The 25,534-nt window shown below is 51.5% G+C and overlaps 12 protein-coding genes across 12 annotated transcripts; 5 read left to right on the top strand and 7 right to left on the bottom strand.

Annotated features, from left to right (window-relative positions):
- Positions 1–38: 38 nt before the first annotated feature.
- On the bottom strand, positions 39–2,040 carry P174DRAFT_465858 (uncharacterized protein; the record flags this gene model as incomplete). The annotated part of the gene is made up of 3 exons (XM_024830545.1): positions 39–809; positions 1,897–1,936; positions 1,996–2,040. 3 exons carry the CDS (start codon positions 2,038–2,040, stop codon positions 163–165), a joined length of 732 nt encoding a protein of 243 aa, XP_024686636.1. The 3' UTR covers positions 39–162.
- A 214-nt stretch (positions 2,041–2,254) lies between these two features.
- On the bottom strand, positions 2,255–3,281 carry P174DRAFT_499772 (nucleolar protein 16). The gene is made up of 2 exons (XM_024830926.1): positions 3,096–3,281; positions 2,255–3,030 (listed from the first exon to the last, which is right to left on the bottom strand). Exons 1-2 carry the CDS (start codon positions 3,224–3,226, stop codon positions 2,436–2,438), a joined length of 726 nt encoding a protein of 241 aa, XP_024686635.1. The 5' UTR covers positions 3,227–3,281; the 3' UTR covers positions 2,255–2,435.
- A 146-nt stretch (positions 3,282–3,427) lies between these two features.
- On the top strand, positions 3,428–5,033 carry P174DRAFT_398566 (Zn(2+) transporter YKE4). Its single transcript, XM_024823842.1, has 4 exons — positions 3,428–3,647; positions 3,717–3,867; positions 3,923–4,850; positions 4,908–5,033. Exons 1-4 carry the CDS (start codon positions 3,492–3,494, stop codon positions 4,921–4,923), a joined length of 1,251 nt encoding a protein of 416 aa, XP_024686634.1. The 5' UTR covers positions 3,428–3,491; the 3' UTR covers positions 4,924–5,033.
- P174DRAFT_446720 (mannosyltransferase complex subunit MNN9) lies at positions 5,016–8,784 on the bottom strand. The gene is made up of 9 exons (XM_024828615.1): positions 8,323–8,784; positions 8,225–8,234; positions 8,013–8,168; positions 7,680–7,953; positions 7,563–7,624; positions 7,210–7,500; positions 6,442–6,933; positions 5,362–6,385; positions 5,016–5,300 (listed from the first exon to the last, which is right to left on the bottom strand). The coding sequence occupies exons 1-9, from the start codon at positions 8,495–8,497 to the stop codon at positions 5,280–5,282; spliced, it is 2,505 nt and encodes an 834-aa protein (XP_024686633.1). The 5' UTR covers positions 8,498–8,784; the 3' UTR covers positions 5,016–5,279.
- A 693-nt stretch (positions 8,785–9,477) lies between these two features.
- On the bottom strand, positions 9,478–11,496 carry P174DRAFT_455817 (uncharacterized protein; the record flags this gene model as incomplete). The annotated part of the gene is made up of 4 exons (XM_024829366.1): positions 9,478–10,399; positions 10,787–11,060; positions 11,100–11,234; positions 11,382–11,496. 4 exons carry the CDS (start codon positions 11,494–11,496, stop codon positions 9,478–9,480), a joined length of 1,446 nt encoding a protein of 481 aa, XP_024686632.1.
- A 2,475-nt stretch (positions 11,497–13,971) lies between these two features.
- On the bottom strand, positions 13,972–15,131 carry P174DRAFT_436431 (aldo/keto reductase). Its single transcript, XM_024826045.1, has one exon. It carries the CDS (start codon positions 15,087–15,089, stop codon positions 14,055–14,057), a length of 1,035 nt encoding a protein of 344 aa, XP_024686631.1. The 5' UTR covers positions 15,090–15,131; the 3' UTR covers positions 13,972–14,054.
- Positions 15,132–15,851: 720 nt separating this feature from the next.
- P174DRAFT_415809 (CVNH domain-containing protein) lies at positions 15,852–16,293 on the top strand (the record flags this gene model as incomplete). The annotated part of the gene is made up of 2 exons (XM_024824441.1): positions 15,852–15,993; positions 16,067–16,293. 2 exons carry the CDS (start codon positions 15,852–15,854, stop codon positions 16,291–16,293), a joined length of 369 nt encoding a protein of 122 aa, XP_024686630.1.
- Positions 16,095–17,179, bottom strand: P174DRAFT_508383 (SDR family NAD(P)-dependent oxidoreductase). The gene is made up of 2 exons (XM_024831457.1): positions 16,687–17,179; positions 16,095–16,639 (listed from the first exon to the last, which is right to left on the bottom strand). Exons 1-2 carry the CDS (start codon positions 17,162–17,164, stop codon positions 16,320–16,322), a joined length of 798 nt encoding a protein of 265 aa, XP_024686629.1. The 5' UTR covers positions 17,165–17,179; the 3' UTR covers positions 16,095–16,319.
- Positions 17,180–17,778: 599 nt separating this feature from the next.
- On the top strand, positions 17,779–19,084 carry P174DRAFT_446715 (putative S-adenosylmethionine-dependent methyltransferase). The gene is made up of 2 exons (XM_024828614.1): positions 17,779–18,098; positions 18,147–19,084. Exons 1-2 carry the CDS (start codon positions 18,085–18,087, stop codon positions 19,009–19,011), a joined length of 879 nt encoding a protein of 292 aa, XP_024686628.1. The 5' UTR covers positions 17,779–18,084; the 3' UTR covers positions 19,012–19,084.
- Positions 19,085–19,183: 99 nt separating this feature from the next.
- On the top strand, positions 19,184–20,090 carry P174DRAFT_436427 (GNAT family N-acetyltransferase). The gene has a single exon (XM_024826044.1). The coding sequence runs from the start codon at positions 19,408–19,410 to the stop codon at positions 19,951–19,953; it is 546 nt and encodes a 181-aa protein (XP_024686627.1). The 5' UTR covers positions 19,184–19,407; the 3' UTR covers positions 19,954–20,090.
- A 1,979-nt stretch (positions 20,091–22,069) lies between these two features.
- On the top strand, positions 22,070–23,851 carry P174DRAFT_508380 (putative GABA permease; the record flags this gene model as incomplete). The annotated part of the gene is made up of 4 exons (XM_024831456.1): positions 22,070–22,194; positions 22,317–22,549; positions 22,607–23,449; positions 23,502–23,851. The coding sequence occupies 4 exons, from the start codon at positions 22,070–22,072 to the stop codon at positions 23,849–23,851; spliced, it is 1,551 nt and encodes a 516-aa protein (XP_024686626.1).
- A 565-nt stretch (positions 23,852–24,416) lies between these two features.
- Positions 24,417–24,836, bottom strand: P174DRAFT_426373 (uncharacterized protein; the record flags this gene model as incomplete). Its single annotated transcript, XM_024825382.1, has 1 exon — positions 24,417–24,836. One exon carries the CDS (start codon positions 24,834–24,836, stop codon positions 24,417–24,419), a length of 420 nt encoding a protein of 139 aa, XP_024686625.1.
- Between the last annotated feature and the right edge of the window lie 698 nt (positions 24,837–25,534).

Here is a 25,534-nt window from a genome sequence, read left to right as displayed (position 1 = left end):
AGTCATTCTGAGGCTGCCACAATGATGGAACTTATGACCAACGTCGAACATTTCTGTACGCTGTAATTTGCCAAGTTTAAGAGTGATCATCACGGAATCATGCAAAACCAAGGTAAAACCATACGAAACATAGATTGAAACAGCTGAGAAAATCCCAAACACCTAATCCCGCCCAAGCATCAACAAGACATGAGCCACCACCCGCAGGGAAGCAAGCAGCAACATACTCCAACAAGCCCCATCACACACCATACCTCTCCCCGAGCCAACGTTAACAGCGCCCGTCGCAGTAGCACCACTCGAGCTCGGAGCCCAACCACTCGCCGCAGGACTCGCACCAGACACAGCCGAAGACACCATACGAATGGAACTGGTCGTAATCGGAGACGCACTCGCCACCCCAGATCCTGAAGATGCAGATGCAGACGCAGATGCAGATACACGCTGACGCCCCGCACCATCGGAAACAACCTGTAGAACCGGGACGCCAGTCACCGTTGCACCGTCGACACAGTCGCCCAGGTTCCATGGGTTATATGGGAGGGAGCAGACTCTTCCGTCAAGCGACGTCGGAGATGGGAGCGGGGTGTTGACGTCTTTCTTCACCCGCGGAGGTTCAGAGACGTGCATGACATCGATGCCAGCCTGCATTCCTGCTTCATCGCAATTCCTACCGAGGGCAAAGAGGGGCGATTCCCAGCTCCCGCAGAGGGTTGTCTCGGGAATATGAGAGATCTTGCCGTCGATCGAGTATCCCGTGCCGTTGAAAGCGCAGACGGCGTCTCCTGCGTGCTTGGATGATTCGTGGCCTGTATATCCTCGTTAGTTCATATCAAGGAAGTGGTTATAGGCTCCGGGGACGTTACAAACTGCAGCTCCAGTGTAGAGCGGTGGGATGAATCTCGAGAGCCTAGATATGGATGTCTGTTCAGTTGTTTGCTTTTGGTAGTGGTCTGGCACTTGCGTACATGGTATTGCAGGATCGGACTTCGATCATGGTCGCCGACACGCAGGATAGGATCGTCGAGCCCTTTAGCGAGCCGTCTGGGCAGTAGCTTCCTCCGGGTTTAGAGCAGATGAGAGTGTCGCTGGTTGGGTCGCTGCTGCTTGTTAGCTTCTTTTGTCTTAGAAGTATCAAATGGTGGGAAGGAGGAGAGTACTATTTGACTTGGGCCTTTGCTAGCTCAAGGAGCATGAGACTGGCGTATAGGAGGAGAATCATGGCTAGATATGTCTTCATGGAGTCAAGGCTGGTATCGGTATCTTGAAGTCGAGTCGTCAGATGAAAGTGTATGAAGCGTGAGTAAAAGTGGCAGGATGGCCGGACTACTAATTTTACAGAGAGCTTGAGCTAAAGCTAGGCTGCTGAGGCGATGTTTGTTGATACTGCACGCGTCGTGGTTGAGCAGTGAATGCGAATGAAGCACGGAAGATGCCGTTACTCTTCAACAGGACCATAGCACAGTTCATCTTGGGACTACTTCCCAGTCATAGGAGATTTACTCCTCCATGACTCCTACGGTTGACTAGGTAAAAACACTATGGAGATAGAGTGGACTGGACCAGAGTAGTCACTTAGGGATACCAGCAGCCAGGGAGAACCTAGGTTGATAGACAACCTTGCTGAGACAGGCATGAAGGTATTCGACATTGGAACTCTGTCAGGACAACGAAATGAACGAGAATGGCAAAAAGAAGAGAACACGATCAAGAGACAAAACGGAACAGGCCATAGACACCCATCTGTAGGATGCCCAAAGCCCGATCCGTCCCGATCCCGGTACCTGTATAGCTGGAAAAGGAGGTCTATGCAGGCACCAGAACTGTATTCGAACCGGAGACGCTGATGGTTACAGAAGTCACGCAAGAGTCAGTGCTAGACTGACTGGCGTTGACCCCTGCACCACCTGCCCCGGTTCCTTGAGTGGTGCTGTTGCTGGAGACCTATGTGTTGCCCTTGGTTGCCGAATCGGGTAAGGTACGGTAGCTGGATACCTGGGGAACAAGGCGTTGAGATGCTGCCTGAGGATAGAAAAGCATACTGGACCTAACTGTGACTCTGTAGTCGACAGTCTACCTAAAGCGTCTCGACAGAACAACGCATACTCTTATCTGGCAAGAACAATGTCAGCAAGGATCTGCCTCGTAGAGATGTGCCTTACCAAAGTATCCTGCGTTCAGACGACCTCCACTACATACGCATGACGATACTGATCATAAGAGAGGGTTGATTCCTCGTGGCAGGCTCCTGTATCGACATCTTACTCTTATATTGGTATGGTATCTGTAAGACGTGAATGTGATATAGGTCTATATGTAACAGTTGCAGACCTGTCAGATAGTATAAACTGACAACCGAAGCCTAGACAACAACTTTTTGATATCAACAACCCATTAAAAACGCCGCATGCGCCTGGAATGCATCAAGACACAAACTATGAGGAGTGGTTTGCCTTCCACTTGCGAATCCTCCGTTTCAATTCACCCTCGCTCTGTTGCATAGGATTCAACTTCCTATCACGAGCCATGGCGCTGTAGTTCTCTCCATGACGCTCGATCAACCTCATAATCCATTCCTCCTCCCGCTTGCTCTGGTGCCGAGGCTTCTTCGCCCTGACTGCCTGCCCTTCTTGGTCTGCCTGACGCTCCAGCAGTTGAACAATCGCGCTCTTGGCATTGGCTCTTTCTGAAGCGGGTCGCTCGGCTGCCTCATCTTCAGACAATTCGTTCAGTGGGTCGTTGAGCGGATTCGAAGGTTTGACTTTGCGGCCGCCAATTTCAATCTCCTCTTCGTCACGAATCACTCGGATGATTTTGCCTGTTTCCGGATCGCGTTCCACCCTGGTCTCGCCCATGACTGCCTGCTTTGCGGACGCTTTGGCGCTGCCCCTGATGTGGAGGGGATCATCGGGCAGCTCCTCGATGCGCCCATCTTTGGTCGGCCGTTTTTCGCTACCGCCAGCTGGAGCATTGAGTTTGTGAACGAGTCCCAAGCGGCGGTAGTTTTGTGTCAGGGTCAATTTGCGATCCCTATTGCAGTGAAACGCATGTCAGTGGCGATTCTTTGATCGATTCCAAGAATTGGTAGTTCTTACCAATTTTGAGCGATGATGGCATTTCCCAGGACGTTGATCTTTTTCTTGCCGCTCTTCAGCTGCCCAGTCCTCTTGGGCTTCTGTTTCGGCGTCGAGGACCGGTTTTTCTTCTTCTGTAGCACGCGACCCATCCTTCTTATAGCCTTGTAGCGTTAATTCGAAAAAGTGGTGGACGATAAAATTGCATAGCGGTTAGATCGATTCTTATCGATTTCTCCGAAACTTTTTAATGTTTGCATCTGGAGGCTTGGCGTGTTTGCCGACACATAGCTCCACTGATAACGAGCTGTTAACAAACAATCTGTCCGATATCTATTGTGTTGGCGTAACCAGGGTATTATCCTCGAGTGTCTCTGCCCAATCGCTCATTGCTGCAGTCAGAATTTCACGACAGCGATGGCACTCAGTTTATTCTCTCCTGCGCGCAGGACCGGCCTCGCTCTCTTCGCTGGTCTCCTCTTATTCTCTGTGCTGGCAGCTGCGACTGTTAACAGTGGAGACAAGATCACTGTGGGCGACCTTTCCGTAGCGGAAATCGAAGACAAATTGCAGGTAATTGCGCTCAAGCTTCTAGTCATCTTAGATGTTTAGCAATTAATGAATAGAGGCTGACTTGCTCAGGAATGTCCACTTGTGGAAGCTCTTAATGAGCACAAGCGTGCAACCAGCCCACCAACCGCCAGCATGATGTCGAGGCTCTTTTCGATCCTCTTTCCTGGCAGTCCCGCGGTCAATGCAATCCTGGCAACTGTGTACATCTCCGGACCTCCCAGTATGCGCGCTTAGAGAGACCATGTCATTACCGTGCCAAGATCTAATAGCTACAGACTTCCTCCTGGCACTATGCCCACCGAACATTGACCCTTCATCTCTCTCCGTCATGGTCGCTTTCGCCGTCGGAGGACTTCTAGGTGACACTTTGTTCCATCTTCTCCCTGAGATCTTCCTAGGCGAGGACTCCCCGGAGCACGTGCGCTTCGTCATGGTCGAACCCAACAGGAATCTCCTCCTCGGACTCGGGATCATGGTCGGCTTCTTCACCTTCGTGGCCATGGACAAGGCTCTCCGCATCGCAACAGGAGGCGAAGGACACTCGCACTCGCACACACACACCGACAGCTCCTCCCACGGCACAACCACCAGCTCCACCACCAGCACCGCCAACACCGAGCTCCGCAAGCGCAAACCCGACTCCTCCGCGGCCGCCACCAAGCAAGAACCCGAAGACGAGAAAGAAATCAACCCCAGCGTCAAACTAGGCGGCTACCTGAACCTCATCGCTGACTTCACCCACAACATCACCGACGGCCTGGCAATGTCCTCCTCCTTCTACGCCTCCCCCACCATCGGCGCAACCACAACCGTCGCCGTCTTCTTCCACGAGATCCCCCACGAAGTCGGCGACTTCGCCCTCCTCATCCAGTCCGGCTTCTCCAAGCGCAAAGCCATGGGTGCGCAGTTCGTCACCGCCATCGGTGCGTTCCTTGGTACATTCATCGGGATCGCGGTCCAGGAGTTGGGAGGCGGGCACGGCGCAGCAGCTGGTGGTGTAACGGACGCATCGGCCGGGCTGCTGGGGACGAGCCTTACATGGGGCGATATGCTCTTGCCTTTCACTGCGGGGACTTTCCTCTACGTCGGGACTGTGTCGGTCATCCCGGAATTGCTCGAGACGGGCAAGGATAAGACAGTTGAGATCAAGAAGACGATTGTGCAGTTTTTGGCGGTTGCTGCCGGGGCGGGAATCATGCTTGCGTGAGTACTTGAGTCCGGCTTGTTGTGAACATTGACTAACACTTTTCTGCTATGCAGTATCTCCTGGGATTGAGGTGTGGTCTTTTATGATGTGGCAGCAGCAGACTAGACGATACTTGATTGGAAAAAAGCGATAAGACGAAAAGTACCTTAAAGGACACAGATGCTGTCGATAAATACCCGGCAGATAATAAAATTGCTTGCAAATGATCTAGCTCCGTGCATCTAGATAACCAATGTAAAGGATGTGCGGACTCCGCATGCCACAATGCTGGCGCCAAAACTCCATCCACCACATGAGATCTGAAAGATTTTATTCTAAATAGTGACAAAGTTGCGCACAGCGCGCCCAATGTAATGCATATTGCGTCGATGCACCGAAAAAGACAAAAAAAAAGTCTATGAAAAACATCGTTTCCTCCAACCACATCACTCGTTTTGGTGGTATACCTGCAAGCGTCATTAGGATCTCATGAGTCAACCCCAAAGGAGGAAAAAAAATGCAACTTACAAAATAATCCGGCAGCCCATAAATGGAGTACCCCAGGCGCTTCGCCATCTTGGCGAAACCCTCCGTTTCGACAAGGTGGTAGAAGGGGAAAGCAGGGAACATCGCGCCGTCACGGTGCACCTCCGCCTTGACCATGAGCGCCGTGCCGCCCACACCATCCAGCTCAATGACCTTCTTAGGGTTCGGGTTGGCCGTATCAGCCAGATAAGCCATCAGGGTGCGGTAGGTCGGCATCTCAGCGTAGCCCTCGAGGAGGATCTCATCGGGCCCCATCTCCGCCGCCATGCTCTGCGCCGTACTACTATCGATCCACGAGTTGTAGTCGTACGGCCGGACATCCATCTTCTTCTTCTCCGAGTTGTAGTACCGTTGGTAGCAATTGGGCACGAGGACGGGGTAATCGTGCGCGGTGAGGTCCTGGATCAGCGTCGGCGGCGTCTCGACGATATCCGCATCGAGCCAGAGCACCCAAGCCGTGGCGGGTCCGAGCGTCGTAAACAGAAGGCTGTTGCGAGCGCGGCTCATCGACTCGCGGCGCGCCTTCTGGTTCGACATCTTGTGCCGCTCCTTCTCGTCCTGCGACTGCAGGGGCGGCTCGAAGTCCTGGCGGAGGATGGAGATGCTCGCGAACCGCTTGTCGATGGGGCCGGACTGCGTCTTTGCGATGGCGGCTTCTAGTGCGGCTAGGGCCGCATTGCCCTCTTTGTTCTTGGGAATGATGAACCCAATCGAGATGAGCTCGTGCGGGTAGGTCAGCTTCACCACGTTGTCCCAGTATTCTGGCACGAAGCGGGCCATCGGTGTGAGGATCAGGATTCGTTCGCCGTTGGCGGCGGAGGTGCTGGTGCTGGTGAGCTGGTTCAAGTCGTACTGCACGACCGGGGGAGGGGCCTGTTGGCCATCGTGGCGGACGGGCTGGGATTTGAAGAAGGGTTTCGTCGGAGGCGAGAGGGGATTTTCGGCGGCGTCGTCTTCGCGGCGTTGCTGGGAGGAAGAAGAGGATGAGGAGGAGCCGGAGCCTGCGCTAACGGGGAGGCAGAGGATGACGAAGGGGAGAGCACGAAGATGACGAATCCAAACGCCAGTATGGCCGCAAGAAGGAGAGTGATTGGATTCGTGCGTCGCATTGTGCGGGCGACGGCCATTTCTGGCCGTGTCGACCGGTGGTAACGAGCGAGCGGAAGCAGGAATCGGTAGGGTTGGAGTTGGTGACGAGGACACGAGCTGGCTCGTGGAAATTGGAGATGTTCGATGAGGACAAGTCGAAAGATCTGGACCGGCGGAGATGTGGGCACAGGGAGATAATGCTTAGCCAGTAATGAAGTCAATTCTCGACCTGCGCCCCGACATAGCGGGATTGACGGTGAATAGGTGAATTTCGAGGTAATCGTGCAGGGGAAGTCGACGAGAGACGTGAGCTGGCGATGATGAGAAGATGAAGCGATGGTCTGGCCTGTGTCTGCCGCCCTGACCTCACTGCGCTGTGGCCGGAAAAGAATACGCGGACCGACTTTGCAGAACCGCAGCTCAATCTCCCTCGAATGGTCGAATAGTCGATCTCTGAACCCACAACTACCCAATGAGCGTCAGAAATATTTTGCCTTCAACGTTGAAATGTGGACCGGAGCCCAGATTTCTGTCCCTGCGCGAGGTATGCTGAATGCGGAAATGTTGCATCGCACTCAAGCTGACCTCCACCGTTGTACCACCAGCAATGACCGACCATCTGGCTATAAACGACACACTATAATCATTACCAATTGGTTTTTGGTATCTCATATGCTATATACAAATGGTCGTCTAGTCTATCATGGTTCATTAGGCCTGATTACCTGACTACAGGCTCACGGCAGCGACCGCATCACGCCCTCAAATGCAACCAGGGCCATCGCATTCGCCGGGAATGCTCGTAAGAAACAGGGCACAAAACCCCTCCAGTAACCTCTCCACCCTCGCTCATGATAAACCGCTCTGGCGGCATCTTTCCACCGGCGGAACTTTCTCTCCCCATCACCCAGCGCTCCGCCCATTGGGTCTGTCATCAATCGCTGCTTGACCACATCGGACGGGTACGAGGTCAACCAGAAGATCTGTGCCGACATACCCCGGCCCAGAAATTGATTACTGGCGCCGACATTGCTGTGTTGTTTTTCATCCATCGCGTCAGGACATCGTAGGAACCCCACCAGAAGAAGAAGAACGATCGGAAGAGGATTGTCGCGCAGAGGCCGCGGTATAACCCTGCGATACCGTGAGTGCGCAGCTATGCTGCAGTCAGCCGACGCTCGCTTCCAACACCCAACACCTCGATGACTTACAAGCTTTTTTAAACAATCGATTGGCCCGCTGTACATTCGCTTCGACTTATCCGCCGCATACTGAATCTGCAGCCGCGCCTTGATGTGCTCCACTGGAGCCGCTACGAAACTGACGGTCGTACCGGCCAAGATACCGGCTATCCCATGTCCGAAGCTGGGGAGTGTTTTGGGATCAGCTTGATAGCTCGCAAACGGCGTGAGAGACCGAATAGCGGGTTTCGAAAAGACATTTTCGAGCAGTAGTCGTCGGTACAACGTCAGGGAACCGAGCATGCTATCCCATGAGTCAGACCCGAATTATCCGTCGTATCAATCACCGACGAAAGTACTCACACAGAGTCCATAACCATCCAACCGACCAGCGGCGGCGTAGCTCCCTTGTACAGCCCACTCACACCCTCCTTCCGTACCGTCTGTAGTACACAGTCCAACGGCCCCTTGAAATGCCCTTCTTTGCTCGTCTGTAATCGCACCTTTACCGTATCGAAACTAGCGCATGTCCATCAGTCATAGAACAACGTAGTAGGAATCGTCACGTCACATACGGATGCCCAACTACACCATAAAACCGATATCAGCTCAGCCCTGAACGTCACCAGAAAAAAAGCCCTCGTACACAAGGGAAAAAGGAAGAAGAACATACCACTCAACTTTGCAATTCCAGAAAACACACCCGCTACAAACCCCTTATAGTCGCTCTTCTTCTCGGTCGAAACCGTCGCACCGGGCACCACCGCGGGCGTGCTCTGACTTCTGCTGCCCATGTCGCCGGGGACCTTTGCGTCTACCGGGGAAAGCAACGCTTCAACTGACGACATCTATATGGACTCTAGATTCCCCGGAGTAATGGTCAAGGTCTACAGACGGCGTTGACAATGTGTGATGTGTGCTAATGCGACTGATGATTGAGAAGTACAATATTCGAAAATCCGCGGCGATATCGGAGATTGGGTGTAGCGGTCTCCCATCGAGCGCGGTGCTCTGCTCAAGGGAATGACGGAGTCGAGGGTTCGATCGATTCCGTTGTGAGCAAAGATGATGGAGAGAGACTTCGACTGCCCATCGCAGGAACGGAGCAACGATAATCGACCAAGTAGGAAGGGAGACCAGGTTATAAATTTCAATGGGGATGCTTTGCGCCCCGCAAATCTGTGGGTGCTGGATTTCGGGGAGAGATCGCCCAGCTCCGGAGAGCACCTTACGACTTAGCGGTTTTGGTCTGCCGATCTCGCGTCAAACTATCCAGTGTCAACTACCTAGATTTGACCAGTTGGCTCTTAATCGATGGACAGTGGAGTTATTAAAACAAAACCAAAGTCATGTGGCAGTCTGGGAATCTCTAACATTGACCGATCTAGCGATAATTCGTCCTTTCAGGACGCAATATGTAAATACAGAGCAGAAGCAAAGTTCCCCGCAATCAGTCGAAGCGAAGATACGAAGGCAGAGGTAGCATGAGAAATTCTAAGTGTCGTCCCTTTGAATCTAATTTCAACATCACTCTTGAGTTGAGCAGGACAATCTGTTCTGGCCATGTCTGAATTTATAGGAGACAGGATATAGGAGAAGAGCGGGTCTGGGCACCACAGATGACATGTGAAAAGTATTAAAGCAAGGCTGTATGGGGTATAAAATGAATGCAGAATGATGCTGGCTGACTTGAGCTCTTATGTGGGAGCCCATCTGACAGATGTGAGTTAATGGGAAAGTTGGAAAAGAATGAAAAGATGCAAGCTTCCATCCTGGATAACCGGCCAGGACGTGGAAGACGGCAGCAACAGAAGAGAACCGGCATTGATCACCAATTCTTGGAGCTCTTTCGCGACTTCTGACGAGCCCGGTCGACTTCGCGAGCAATGAGCTTCTCAACCAGATCTGGCGCAGCGCTGGAGCTTTGGGAATCGCTCGACGAAAAGTCTGAGCTCGTTGCACCAATGGTCAAGTAGCCGCTGGTCTCCTCCAGAGCCAATGGAGTCACAGGTCCCGGGCTGCGTAAAGGGTCTAACCTTGGGGCAGAGGGACTCGGCGAGAGCGGCCGAGAGGGTGCCCTGGAGAGAGTGACGCTTTCCACCAATTCTCTGTACTGTCTCAGCGTGTCACGAGAGCTTGACGAGGTCCAGTATGACTGCTGTCGGGAATGTCGGGGCGACGGAGGCTGTGCGGCCAAACTCTGGGAGTTGTTCGAGGGCTGGTAGACAGCGGGATGGAACCGAGGCAGGCTGCCGAGATGGAATGCTGGCACGGACTTGGCCGAGTTGTGAGGGCGAGAGCGTGTTGGCTGTGGAGATGCGGAGCGGGTGGAGGGTGACATGCTGGGCGACATGGCCGGCGAATAGAACGAGGAGCTATCGGAACGCATTCTGGAGGATGGTCGGCGGTATGAAGAGCGGTGATAGCGGTCACTGTCCAGCCGGGAGACACTCTCGCGGTTCCTCCAAGACTTGGACTGATCAGACTGCGGGAAATAATCCTTTTCAAACCGCCCCGTCAACGGGGTGACCGGCAGATCTGAATCGTAAGGACTGCTCGGCGGTTTTGGTATGGGAATTGGACGCGAGGTAGAACGGCTGAGGATGACAGTATCAGACAATTCTGAGATTTCCGAAGCAGGTGAACGAGGAGACAGCGGCGACGGTGGATTATATGTGGAAGAGGTAGCCGTCAGGTCACGCAAGGACGATAATGAGACTCGAGTGGGGTGACCGTGCTTGGCGATCAGGCTTTCCAGTTGATCTCGGGCTGAAGCTGCAGAAGGACGATGCGAGGGTGACCAGGAGGAGGGTGAGAGATTGGCTAAGAGCACGCGATCAGCAAGAATGACCAGAGGAAGTGAACGAGACATGCCACACGTGTAGGGTGGAGAACTGGAGATTGATATCGACGGTGCCAACACAAAAGGGGAAGTAAACAAATCATTAAAAGGGGATAAGATGAAACGTGGACGGTCTGAATCTAATGATTCCAATGAGAGCAATGGATAGTCCGCTAGGAGGGGAGACAGGTGGAGAAGAGGGGTAAAAGAGGTATCTGTATGGTCGGATGGAGTGGCATCGGGCATGCGTTTGAAGATAGACGCAGAGGATAGAAACAAACGGACAATTACTTACTGCTGAGCAACGGGGGAGAGTGTATTGAGCTGCAGGAGGACGGATAGAGAGAAGAGGATGAGGACGAGGAGGCCGAGAAGGAGGATGGTGGAGAGGCTGCCATTGAGGCTTTTATCCTTTTCCTTCTTAGGCGAGGATAGTTCTGTCCCTGGCCGCGGCAGAGATGAGCCCACATCAGCGTGCTTGCCCGACTTGGTAAGGGTGGAGAGAGACGGGACATGACAAGAACGAAGAAATAATGGAACCAGGGACAGGAACGGGTATCGAAAATGATCTCCTCTGGGGTGCCCCGTTTCTTCTCAGAAGCCGCAACAGCCGACACAATTCTGAAGAAGACAGGTTTTCCTGACTAGGTAGGCAGAGACGGAAGTGCTCGACGCTCCGTACAAGGAAAACAGTGCAGCGATTCCATCATCATCATCTTGCGGGGAAGCGATCAAAAGAAAATCTCATAGCAAAAAGAGTCATCCAAATTCCGGACAACAAAACAAGTCGTGACATGGCGTCATTGGAGGAGCTGCGGGTACAAAGGCGCAAACTAGCAAAGAATTGAGTGGACGGGCGGGGCAAGTATGTTACGGTACGGTACGGTTACCGCCCATGGTACCACCCTTGAACCCCGGGTATTGGCGGATTTGCCCCCACTCTTTGCCCAGTCCAGCGTCCACCACGCAAGGGGTAAAGCAAAAAAAGCAAAAGAACAAGGACATGCATGCTTTCTCTCAAGGCAGATGGAGAGTCAAAAAGGCAGAAAGGGGTGTTTCAAGGCAGGATACAGTGCGTGCAGAACACATATCTCACTCACCTGCGACATGATTGCTGGCCTGAGTCAAATGATCCTGGCAAACGGTGACCGTAGCGGATCCAAATTTCCCCCTTATCCCAAACGCTGATTGGTTTCTGATTTGGCATGCATCCGGCGGACGCTATTTCCAAATCGCTTGCCGTACGAACCGAAAATAGGAAGACAGTCAAATTAAAAACCAAGCGATGACGCAGACCAGGAAATTTGTGGCTTGGAAAAATGTTGGTTTAAATGATTGAGCAATGACGACCCGCCAGGAAGACGAGCGGTTTCGCAATCGAAGTGATATGCAAAGGTGTTGAAGATTCGTTGTCAGTGGCTTGTTAGGAAGAAGAGGAAAGGTAGCATAAATGCATAACACAAGACGACGCATATGTCAGGTCGTACGTGGTCAGATGCAGGACGACGAATGAGGAGATTAGTCAACTGGGACTGTCAGACGCGTCGACAAGATGGCTCGGACTAGGCATCAGCAAGACAGTGCACTGCACTGTCTTTGTAAGGACAGGACGAAGAAGAAAGGACTCAGCAGTGGCAAGGTCTGACAATCTTGTCCAAGAGCCAAAGAGATTCACAACAGTCTGAGCCAACGAGACGGGGTGAGCTCTGTCCTTAAGAGCTAATCGGTTGCCGTCAGGAGCATCGGGATTTGTCTACACCATTCACCAGGTTTCGCAAATAAAAGGAGCATTGTAACCACACGCGCAAGAAGCGGGTGACCCCGAACCCTACTTACTGAGCTAAAAAGGGTGTGGGAAAAAACAAGGCAGAGGCAGTCATCACAAAAAACATCACAATATAAGTATGAGGACTCACTTGAGAATTATGTTGGACAGCTGGATGGCTGTGGATATTACTGAATTTGGACATAGATTGAGACCGTTTCCCACCATCAAAAGGAGCCTAGAAACCGATAGTGGGACATGGTCGATCTGCCGGGGTCAACAGCGAAGGTGACTGGCAGACGGGCTGTGCTGGGCTACGCCTCTTACTAGTACTAGTTGCGACCTACTTTCTGAAGGTAGGTGGGCAAGGAGCAGTGAATAATGCTGAATGAATAGAACAATGAGTATAGACAGGGTTGAGTACTGCTACTAGTGCCGGTGCGAGGTTTCCATTCTCATGCTGGAGTCAGTTCTTGACTACGCCGTACTGTACTCATGGCAGACAAGAGCTCTGTTCATACAAGCAGCTATGAGGATCCAATCAAATCAATTTTATCGACCACACTAGCTGCCTGAGTCGAGTCAGGGAAGCGGAGAATCGGTATTTGCTTTTCCGAACACGGTCTTCCTTCCTGTCAAGCGCATTATGGTTCTGATCATCACCATCCACAGGGGGTATCTAAATCATCCACCAAGCAGGGCGATCAGCCGACTCGCCCACCTCCCACATTGATCCACCCCCACCTGAGCGTCCTCAAAAGTCTGAACCTTCGGATTTTTTTGCTAAATCACCATCTAGTGCGTCATGTTTCAAACAAGGTCCAATAGCCATGAGCGGATGACTGTTCCAAGTATCCGAGAGACGAACGATGACCAACATGGTTTATTGCCACCGTATGTCCTGGGAAGTGATATCCGACACAGGAAACAAGTGCGAAGGCAACTTAACAGATTTCCATCTACTCCGTACCTGCAGCGAGATCCTTATTGGGTTGCACTCAAGACTGATCGACTACACTGTCTGAGTTGAAGTACTCCTGATGTCTTACTGAACAATGGGTGTGATTTGCAATAGACTCGACCCCTCAGCCTTCATGACTAGAAAATTCCCCTGCATAAGTTAGCCCCAGCCTACAGGCAACTCTACGCGCCAATCCGCTGCTCTCTTCCCAGATTCCAACAACTCAATCACAGCCTCGCAACCGTTCGAGCAAAGCTAAGCTGTGCGAAGCAGGGTGGGCAATGCAAGACATTTGCGCCGTCTCTCGCATCCACACAGTCTCGTGCCGCACATAACTCCCTCTTTCTATTTTAGCACGATCTCGATCCGGATTCTGCAGAACCGGCACATCATACCGGCCAGTCATCCTGATTTGATCCCTGGACGGGTTCTCGCATGACCTAGTGGGTGTGGTGACTGCTATGGCCGGCTGAGCACTATTAGTGAGTATCCTGCCTTGCAGCAGGAACCTTACAAGTGATTATTTTTGCGCTCTGGAATCTAGACAGCCGTCTGGTTCTGGAATCGGTTAGGCTCCAGGATTGTGGAATTTCTACTGCATGCTGCAGGTCAACGGGTGCCTACTGCAGGTGCTGACATGTGCGCCGCTGAGGCAGCGAATCCTGATCCTTGAGCGCAGCCATATTATTGACAGGCTTCTAGGATGATTGTGATACTCTAAGCGATCAGGGATGAGCTTTGTGATCATATGGCATTATGTTATTGGAAGATGGAACACATCTGGTCTAGGATAGCCAAGACATTCGGCTTGAGGAAATAGCCTGCAATACTTGGAAACTAATGGTGGCCTATGACCTTCTTAGGTTGATACAGATCGTCAATACTCTTGATCTCCTCCTCCGTGAGCTTGAACTTGATCGCCTGAATCGCCTCGTCCACTCTCTCCTTCTTGCTCAATCCCACAATCGGCGCAGTGATGAACGGCTTCGACAACGACCATGCAAGACTCACTATGGTCATCGACACACCGCGTTTGCTGGCAATCTCATCGATCTTCTCGCTGATCTTCTTGTCCGTCTCGGTAAACGGGTGGCCCATTAGTTTACCATTCAGCGATTTCCCTCGAGTGGTTTCCTCAAACGCTTTCCACGGCCGCGTCAAGAAGCCCATCGCAAGCGGACTCCACGGAATGGCACCCATCCCGAACTTGGCACACGCAGGAAACATCTCCCGCTCTTCCTCCCGGTAGATAGGGTTATGGAAATTCTGCATGGAGATGAACTCGGTCCACCCGTTCATACGCGCCGTATACTGATACTCCAACAGCTGATGCGCCCACATCGACGACGCCCCGATATACCGCACCTTGCCCGACTTGACAACATCATGCAGCGCCTCCATCGTCTCCTTCACAGGCGTGTTGGGATCAAACCGGTGGATCTGCAGCAGATCAACATACGGCAGATCCAGCCTCTTCAGACTCGCCTCGATACTATCGAAGATGTGCTTCCGGCTGAGCCCGTACTCGTTCACGTAGCCGGCATTGTCGCGTTCCTCGTTGGACATAAAGAGGGGATACTCCTTGCCGCGACCGACGGGCGCCCACACCTTGGTCGCGATGACGATGTTCTCGCGCCGCCAGTTGTATTTTTTGATCGCTTTGCCGAGAATCACCTCCGAGTCGCCGTTCGAGTAGACATTCGCCGTGTCGAAGAAGTTAAGCCCCGATCGGTAGGCGTGGTCGAGCACGGGGAGCGCGTCTTCCTCGCCTAGTGCCCAGTCGAAGCGTTTCTCGGGGCTGCCGTAGCTCATGCAGCCCACGCAGATGGGCGAGACGCGCAGTCCGCTTGATCCGAGTTGGACATATTTCATTTTAGCACTGTATAGTACCTTGTGCTTGTGACTTCTCGACGAAGCTGCCTTCCAGATAGATATACCATCGGCTCTCCCGGAAGGCCGGACTTAGGCACTCGTTTTATATCCTATTTCCGATATTGCCCAGATTACCCTCATCCTGCTTAGTTTCACTTGCGCAAGAAACAGGGAATCCAGATATTCCCCTGCGTGCAATCCGCCAATGAAGCAAGCAGTACACCCCACTACTGCAATCGCTAGTAAGGTAGTGCGGAGTGAGCGGGGTAGATAGCCATTTAGCCATTTAGCCAGGTTGCAGGATGCAGGATGCAGGATGTACAGCTGCTGGTTTCTAGCTCACTCACTCGCTCGGTACTAGTATAACTTGAGCTATCAAGTAACTATCAGATAGCTTGCTGTATAATCATAGAGTTTTGGTTAGATAGCCCGAACTCCGAAGTACGCCCGCGTATACTTTGCAGTTGCTCCGGACGTACACTAACAACAATCCATCTACATTTACGTCCATTATACTGGCTACAGAAATACTTCAGTCGATATGCAGCCACTAACCCTTTCACCAACGGAGTACCATGTAAAACCACGGAATGAAACCCGCAGCCCAGGGAAACCCCCAAACCACCCTGATATCAACATTCGCCCAACATGACGCATGTGGCCAACGAACCCGTCACCCTATAAACCCTCGACTCGGTCGCTCATCACCCGCAAAGTCAGCGGAGGAGATCATCTAGAAAAGAAATACATGAAGAAATCGAAATGTCCCTCCGCGGCTTCCACACAACCTCCGACACCATCGTCCTCAAAGACAAACACATTCTCAGCAGTCGCTGCAAACGGCCCGACGGCACGTGGTCCTACTCCGAGATTGATCTGAATGATTGTCTGGGGAATAATAACGGTAAGTTACGATGGTATCAGAGGAATGCGCCGTGTAGCGGATAAACGGATGCTAAGATGTGCTTGTGCTTTAGGGAAGTTTGTCTGGGGAGGGGAGTCGTTCGCGGAGAGCGCATCGCAGGTGCATCTTGCGCTGGAAGGAGGGGAGGGGACACCGATGTTGCATGCGCAGCTGAATGATCGGCATGGGAGTGTGCAGTCTGCGAGTGTGAATCTGGGAGAGTGTATCCAGAATGAGGCGGGGGATTGGAATATATGCATTGTTGAGGTTGAAGGGCAAGTACTGGAACTACATGAGTAGATAATACGAATATAAATGAAGTTAAATCATCCAAGAACTCCCGTCCAGCCATTGTCTGCCGGGATAAGAGCGCCGTTGATCAGTTTCGAGCCCTTGCCGCAGGCCAGGAACAGACACATGTCGGCTACATCGTCGATCTCGCACAGGCGCGCTTTGACGGCAGTTCCGATCTCGAGGGCTTTGTCTTGGCCCTCCTTGTTGAAGCCGGCTTGGAAGGCGTCGGTGATGTTAGTGTTCATGCCGCCCAGCAGCAGCCCGTTGCACCGGATGCCCTTGTTACCGTAGAAGGCGGCCATGTTCTTGGTCAACCCAACAAGACCGTGCTTGCTCGCTGTGTATGCTGCGCCTACTTCGAGTTAGCAATCGGAATACTTTAGTTGTCGGAGAACATACCCGCTGCCCAGCCGGCCTTACCGGCTACAGACACGATGTTGATAATACATCCATCAGGGGTAGGCTGCGCCAACATATTCCGCACAGCTAGTTTACTGAGCAGAAATGGGGCTGTGAGGTTCACGCCAATCACCTTATCCCACAGTGCCTCGTCGAGATCTCCCACTGGATCAAACCTGTCCATGATCCCAGCATTGTTGACCAGGACGTCGAGCTTCCCAAAGTCCGCGACGATCTCGTCAAAGAGCGTTTGAACGGCGCTCGCGGAGGTTATGTCCGCCTTGGTAGCTTTCAATCGACCGGTTTCCCCCAGTTCTGCCGACGTCTGCTGTAGTCGGTCCTCGTTGACATCGCAGATCACCACGTTTGCGCCAGCTGCGAGGAAAGTAGACGCAATGGCCTTGCCCAGCCCGCCAGCTCCACCGGTGACCAGGCAGGTCTTGCCAGCAAGTGAGTTTTCAGATGACGTAGAGAGCATATTGAGTTCTGTCAAACACGAAAAAGGATGGAGGATCCAGCCAAACATCCATCATGCCTGACTGTATGCTCTTATATATATTTACTCAAGTTCGTGCAAGTCCTCCTCATTCAGGGAATGCCGAGCACCCCAGTTAACATGCAACCCTGCTAACATGCAACATGACTTGCTAATGGTACGCCATTTCTTGTCCGAGTGGAGAGCCTCGCTCGGATGGTTGGCTAAAATGGCATGTCCCCGAATTACACAGCCGTTCAAAGGTAGGGATAGTCCGTACTTTGAAGCGACCATCGTATTGCGTATTCGGTTGGCAGGGACATGATCAGTTACTACGACTTAGTGTCATATTTAGGGTGACACTATAATCAAATACCCTAACCATATTAGGTTAAAGGTTGGTCAGGTCATATGCGCAGATATGATTTTTATGCGCATAAAGCAGACTCAGCAGAGGATGAAAGCAATTCAATTTGCCAGACAAATTCCAAATTCCATACTTGGAAGCGAACATCGTATTGCGTATTCGGTGGCAGTCACGTGATACAGTACTTGGCGCCTTTGGTGCCATATTCCTGCCATTTACCCTCTCAGCGGGCTTACCCCCCAGGTCAAACTGTGCAGTGCATAGTACTAGCCAATGTTGCTACAAAACTCGTGACCTCGGTTTGCACCATGCTCTGAGTTGTTTGATATGACTCGGCGAAGAACCGAACATCGGAAACGGAGCGGTTTGCAAATGCCGCTTATCGGCTGAGCTACATTGCCGTTGTCGGGAGGATGAGAATCTAATACAAGCCGGGCATCATGGAATATCATGATAGAGCCACTCGGGCATAATTGTCGAACTCACTACTCGAGAGTGCCGGGCTCTAGCTCTAGTGCAAGAACTGATCATTACTAGCAGCAAGCCATCCATCAGTATGGCCTCATTTGCGTACGTCTTCCGAGTTCGTGTCAGTTGAAGACTCCTAACGACCAACAGGAGCAATACCTTTTCTCACCAATTATATGCAGCGTTCCGGCCAACATACTCAAAGCAGCTCTACTCCGCCGTGCTTGCATATCATAGAGGCCCGTCAAGGACAGCCCTTGACTTGGGAACAGGCCATGGTTTAGTCGCTCGCGAGCTCAGTCCACATTTCCAGCGGGTCCTCGCCAGCGATCCATCCGCAGGGATGATCCAAGAGGCACGGCAGCTGTCCACCGGTTTTCCCAACATAACCTTCCACCAAGAAAGAGCAGAGGAGTGTCTCTTCGCTGAAGATGCGCAAGTAGACCTAGTAACCGCTGCGCAGAGCGCGCACTGGTTCGACTATGCCAAGCTGTGGCCGGAGATGAGAAGAATTGTCCGATCCGGAGGCACGCTGGCTTTCTGGGGCTACAAGGATCATGTGCTGGTGTCCTACCCCGGAGCAACCAATATCATCAATGAGTATGCATATGGGCAAGATCCTTGGCTGCTGGGAAGCTACTGGCAGCAGCCAGGTCGGAGCATAGTGCAACAGAAACTGCGAGCTGTCCAGCCGCCGGTCGAGGACTGGGAAGATGTCACTCGTGATGAGTATGAGCCTGGAGCAGAGGGAGGTACACGGTTCATGCATGCGAGGATGACTTTGGGGTCCATGGAGGAATATGTCAGAACATGGAGCTCGTTTCATGCATGGCAGAGGAAATGGCCCGATAGGACGAGGAGGGCTCCTGGGAATACCGATCAACGTGGTGATATTATTGATGAGATGATGGACAAGATTCGAGCGACTGAGCCGTCCTTTCAACGAGATGATTGGAAAGATGTGGAGGTGGATGTTGAATGGGGGAGTGCGTTGATTTTGGCGAGAAGAAGGTAGCCTCCATGCGAACCTATTAGCGACATGGATTCCAATGGAAACATGAAGATGTAAACTGACAAAAATTGCCGACAATATAAAACCCTGTTTTGGGTGTGGTGGAGTAGGATTAGATACACTTTCGTCAACCAAGGGCGCATGTCACGCCCTGTCGATGGCATCGATACCCCACCAAATATCAAGGCATACAGTCAACAAAACTGTCAAATGTAGCGCTCACGTCAGAAGAAATGAAAGAGGATTATTGTCTTCAAGAAAACACTGTCCTTCATTGCTTAGAACCCATTCATCTGGACCGTCCATGTCGTGTCCCATCCAGATCCCTCGAGCTACTTATTCCTGGACTATTTTACCTTCAACACCTCGCATAACTTGACAAACGCCATCCTCTTCCAAATGGCTGAAACAGCATCTCGGCCAACAAATTATATCACAATCCGTACACACAAACCTGCAGACATAGAATGGATCATCTCCCGCCACGGGACCCTCTACGCAGCCGAATACAACTTCAACGACAAGTTCATCTCCCTAGTCACCAAGATCGCATCGGACTTTCAGCAAAACCATGATCCTACCTCGGAGCGCTGTTGGATCGCAGAGCGCACTGACAAGACAACCAATGAGCCAGTGGGCTGCATGATGCTTGTCAAGGACGTAGACTCGCCCGATACAGCCAGACTGCGCTTATTTCTTGTGGAGCCGAGCGCTCGAGGAACGGGAGTCGGGAGGTCCTTGTTAAAGCAGTGTATTGAATTCGCGAGGGATGTGGGATACAAGCGGGTGGTGCTCTGGACGCAGAGTATCTTGGGTTCGGCGAGGAGGCTATACAAGGCAGAAGGGTTTCAGTTGGTGAAGGAGGAGGAGCATGAAGGGTTTGGGATGACGTTGGTAGGGGAGTTATGGGAGCTGGAGCTAGAGAAGAAGTCTCAGGACGCATAGTACGCTGTCTAATTGTGTGACGGCTGCAGTCAATCCCTGCGTAGGGGAATGAACGCGATTGCAACTGCAAATATTATACTTATCATGAAGGTAATTCAGCAATGTTATAACGTATAGGGCACTTTAGTGTATATTCGTGTCTTATTGCCTAGTCAGGATGATCGGCTCATAAGCCACCACAGCCTTGTCAGTCCCTTTATGCTGCGCTGAAGCTTGGCACATGTGAGCGCTCAGCAGGAAGTCTCGCATAGGGACCTAGAGCACAGAACACAGCATGAAGATCCAGATCATGACTTCGAGTTTGATATGATCATCCGTGCCACGACCGCAATGCGAGCACTTTCGGGTGGCCTGGGGTGTTATTAGCAGGTGCAACGCAAGAAGCTACAATAGCTCTTGCTAATCTAAACTTGGACTTCTCCCTACTTAAAGTTGAGCCACTAGCTGATTACCGCGAACCTGGGGTTACAAGTATAACTCAGGCAGGATTTTGCTGCTCTCTGCATGCTAGAGTCTGGTTGGCTTGATATAAACCTAGAGGACCTCTAACGTGTCTTTGCAAACTCCCCATGAGACCCCTTTACGTTGCCGCGATGGCAGTGTGACCCGCAGGACTGCACCTGCTTACGCTATTTGGAGAGTCATCGGGAACGTTAACCGGCCGGCATGATACATATGATTCCGCCAGTAGTTTCTGAAGCGCATAAACGCTGATTCCGAGCATTGGAATCTCGTGAATCACAATGTGGTCTACGGCATGCTTGAGGACGCCTTGAAGAGCACCTCCCTCCATGTCCGCTTCACTGGTTTGTACTTAAGGTGGACGTTCGTCAATATAGCTCCCAGTTCAAAGAGATATCTCTTGCAGAGGCAGTGATATCCGTTTTTGACTCGGGGAATTGGGTTGCTGATATCAATGTGTTGAAGTCCCTCGAAAGTGGCTATTTGGTGCGGACCCAGGAATGCCGCGAATGCGAGTCAAGCAGGGTAGAATCAATGGCTGCATTTGACTGTGTCGCAATCAAGGATTGGGATAAGATTCCGGATCCCCTACTGAGCCAGCCGTATTCAAGTCTCACTGCAACTGGCAGGCAAGACTGGCGGGAACGAGTATCTATATAAGTCTTCAGCACCATGCCATGCTATTTCAGAATCATCGTTGCTGGGGCTATACAGGCAAGGCTACTCGGGAGCAAGATTATCTGCGAGCCCCTAATGTTGTGTAACTTGTGTTTATATTGTTAGTGATGAATAAAATGTACAAGCAACGTGGTATGCGATGAAACACAAGGAAGGTAGGCGATGGCGACAGGAGCAAAGCAATGCTGACTGGGTGAGTCTCAGCCTGAGTTCTGTCTGATAAAAGACTCAAGAAATAGCTAGCGACTTCTCCACAGTACTATCTCCGTCTACTTATCTCGGTCTTCGTCCCAGTTGACTACGTGATCGATGTGTTAGTATTCCTGAGTCCTGATTGATCCCCATCCCCGAGAAACGAATGCTTTTTCAGCGTGATGATGGCTTCGGTGAGACCGGATCAGCTGTCCAATTGTAAGAATGGATCCTATTGAGAAAGAGTGGCCTTTCGATATTCCTCTTGGTCCGGCACCTGGGAAAGTTGGATGAGGTGGAGTAGAGTAACTGCGTTATCAGAGCGAAAACCACAGGTCCTTCTTGACAAATGCAATGACACTCCACGATATCTCCGCACTTTCGCACATATGCTGGGCCCATTATTAGACTATCCCACATATGTCTCTTAGCTGATTCGACTTTCCTTGATTCCCCTCACGATCATTCGACTTTAACCTTCAAACCGACCCACTTGTCATCGCGGAGACCTTCTCGATTGGGAAATCTTGGTCGACTATCTATCTTATCCTTATCAAGCCTTCGCTCTCTACCTTCAACCCTATGGCTTCTCCGTCTGTTGTTCTAGTCCGAAGGGGTGACTCCTATATCAAGGGAAGATGCAGGCTCATGGAGGCGTCTGGGAGGGGGACTTGGAGTTTAAAAGCCTCTTGCCTTCGGCAGGGTCGTTTCATCTGGAACCGATCGTTGAATGACCAACTTCTGAAATCTTGCAAGAGAGAGGTATTCTGTGCCTACTGTCACCATGGCGGTTATCGAGGAGGATAACAAGCAAGTCTTCCAGCCGACAGCTGCAGAAGATATACGTCTTGAGAATCTTGGCTATGAACAAGGCACGAGAGCTGTCCCAAACGGATGGACTATACTAACGTAGAGCAGAGCTCAAGCGGACCTTTGGCCTCCTGGGTATGATCGGTTTCAGCTTCAGCATCGTCACATCGTACGTCTTCCTCTTCCTCTGCTCATGGTGGGAATGCATGCTGAATTATCAGATGGACTGCCTTGAGCGGCGTCTTTATTGTAGGAGTCACGTCCGGTGGCCCTCCGGTCATGGTATTCAGCTTCATCGGCGTCAGTCTTCTTACACTTGCAGTTGCAATTCCCATGGCGGAGATGTGTTCCATGTACCCTGTTGCGGGGGGTCAGTACTCGTGGGTGGCCGCTCTGGCTCCCCCAAAGATCGCACGCGGGCTGTCATACATAAGTGGATGGTTCATGCTTATAGGTATGTCGATAAATTCCCGGTCATTAGTATACTTTGCCGCATACTTATTTGAAGCAGGGGTTCTTGCAATGGGTGCCACGAACAATTACATCGCTGCCAACTTTGTCCTCGGAATGGCCAATCTCGTCTTTCCTGAATACACCATTGAACGATGGCAGACCGTTCTTGTTGCGTACCTCGTTGCTTTTATAGCTGCCGCCATCAATATATGGGGCCCTCACCTACTCAACCGCATATCACGCTTCATCCTAATCTGGAACGTGGGCTCCTTCATCATCACCATGATCGTCCTCCTCGCCACAAACGACCACAAACAAGCCCCAGCGTTCGTTTTCTCCGAGTTCCAGAATTTCACCGGCTGGGGTCCAGCGATGGCCGCTATCGTCGGCATCCTCCAGTCCTGCTTCGGGATGTGCTGCTACGATGCACCCGCACACATGACCGAGGAGATGAAGTCCGCCTCGAAAGAAGCCCCCAAAGCCATCATTCTCTCCGTCGTACTCGGCGCAGTCACCGGCTTCGCATTCCTCCTCACCCTCTGCTTCTGCATCGGCGACATTAACGAAACGGCTAGCACATCCACCGGCGTACCTGTCATTCAGATCTTCTACGATTCCACCGGCAGCAAAGTTGGTACGTGCTTCCTGTCTAGCATGATCGCCGTCATTGTCATTGTTGCGGGGAACAATCTGCTCGCTGAGGGCTCACGCTCTGTCTACGCATTCGCCCGCGACCACGGCCTGCCCTTCTCCAAGGTCTTTGCCAAAGTTGAAAGCAAGCGCCAAGTTCCCGTCAACGCCGTGCTACTGACACTGGCTGTACAACTCGCTCTGGATGCTATTGATTTTGGCACCGCGACTGGATTCGAAACTGTAATTGCGATTGCAACAGAGGGATTCTGTAAGTCTTGTCGGGGTCAGTCATATGCAAAACCCCTGCTAATCCTCTACAGATTTATCATACGCAATGGCCCTCTTCAGCCGGCTCCTTGGCTACTTCACTGGCCACCAGAAAGAAATGAGGGGTCCCTTTTCTCTGCCGCCGTGGATCTCGATCACCCTCAATGTCCTGGGGCTTCTGTTTCTGCTCTTCGCATCTATCACTTTCAATTTCCCGTCTTATTACCCCGTTGACAAGGACTCCATGAACTATACTTCAGCCGCCATTGGTGTGGTTGCGCTGATCAGTCTTGTTACCTGGTTCACTACCGGTCAGAAACACTTCACTGGACCGGGAGGCATGAGCGTGTTGCATGGACGGGAGGAGGTGGTTCGATCGGAGGCAGAGGTAGAGAAGAAGTAATCGTGATGCAGATTGTATATATATTGTGTATGGATAAGAAAGAACCCGATACTTGCTGTCAACAGACCATGCAGAAGTTGGAAGTCGACCCAGGTAAGTATCTCTAATGTACTACTGTTGAACCGTGGCAGCCTGATATCAAAGCGAGTAATGAGTGAGCTTCCTCCGCTGCCACAAGAGTAGTCGTCTCCGCAGTCGTGCCATACATACGCGACAACTCCACTACCTCAACCATGTCAGCATCAAGCCCACATAGCGCGTCGTGAACTGAAAGCAGTTCGCGAGTCGTAAAGCCCCTCCCCTGGCTAAGCGGGTTTCTGTTGTTGTACTTCGTCAGGACCCATAGCATGGACTATCTCAGCGTTCCTAACATGCACTGGGGAAGCGGAACTACCTCTTTACAACCACGTGGAGGAAGGTTCTATGATTTACTGCCCTAATTCATAGAGTGGTTAAATTGTTGCCATGTGCTCCATTCTAGGCTCACCTGGAGATGTTGTAGCTGGGTCCACGGCGTGAACCATTCCGACTGCCATTGGGAAAGGATCGAGTATATGGTCAGAGGTTATGGGGATGTGTACCAGACGCGTATATCTGAAGAACTCCCATACATTGTCGATTTCAGCCTCTCAAGTAATCCCTCAGCATCTAGCGTCAATGCCACGAAATTCGGCTTCAATGGGTGTTGGCACGGCATCTTAGAGAACGACTGATATAATCCTACAAATGTATTATGATCAGATGTGGAGGTGACATTGGCTGCCTCTCCTTCCACGTAGGACCATGCCTGACACTTCTTGGTCTTCTCACAGTATTGTCCGCAGGCTGTGGCGTTAAGTAGTCCAAACTTGAATGTAATGGGTGCGCTGCTGAACGACCCCAATTGATTGTAAGTGATGTTTGAGAGACAGTCGGCTGACGCTGTAGCAACAGAGAGGAAGCAGAAGATGGCTGCCAGGCCTATTTGAGGAATTCTCAACAACATTGTGCAATTGGGACTGCAGGGAATGTGAAGACACCCGAAGATTCTTGCAGAATGACAGCGTGAAGAGTGAAGACTGATACAGTATGAAAGAATTTCAGAAGTATATGTCTAGCAAACTGAGGCTGACTTGATGTTGCTCATCACTGTCAGGGAGACGGGAGGAAACAGACCAGATTTCTCAGTTCCCCTTTCGCATCGGTACAGGAAACGATATCAAGCTGAAATTAGGCTCAAGATGTTGTAGACATATAGTAGTGCGCCATCGATCCATCTGGATACCGCATATCTGTTTACTTTAGGTAGTGGCGTACACAGTTTACCCACGGATTTTAACCGACGCGGCGAGGCTGGTTATCAATGGCCCAAGGGTATCAGTGTACGAAGTAGTCTAGGCGATAATAGCGAATACTTCGTAGTCCACACTAGATCAATATAGAGGTCTGGGAGACAAGGGTCTGGAGGTCTGGGCGGCGTGGAGGCATATGCTGATCAATACAATTCTCTATAATAATAAATTCAAAATGGCCTGTGCTTCTATCTAGATGGATCATGTTGGTGACGGGCGAAGAGTGGACACAGGAGCAATAATGGTGGCGGTGGATATGTATTAACAACTGCTAAGCAAATCGCGCTGTTTACCAATTGAACTAAATACTGGAAATGCTACCCTGTAGAATTAATGTCTCACTTCTGTATGA

This window comes from Aspergillus novofumigatus (assembly GCF_002847465.1).
Source record: "Aspergillus novofumigatus IBT 16806 chromosome Unknown P174scaffold_1, whole genome shotgun sequence".
In the NCBI taxonomy this organism is placed as follows: domain Eukaryota; kingdom Fungi; phylum Ascomycota; class Eurotiomycetes; order Eurotiales; family Aspergillaceae; genus Aspergillus; species Aspergillus novofumigatus.
Note: the sequence above shows the minus strand (reverse complement) of the source record. Positions and strands in the feature narration are given on the sequence as shown.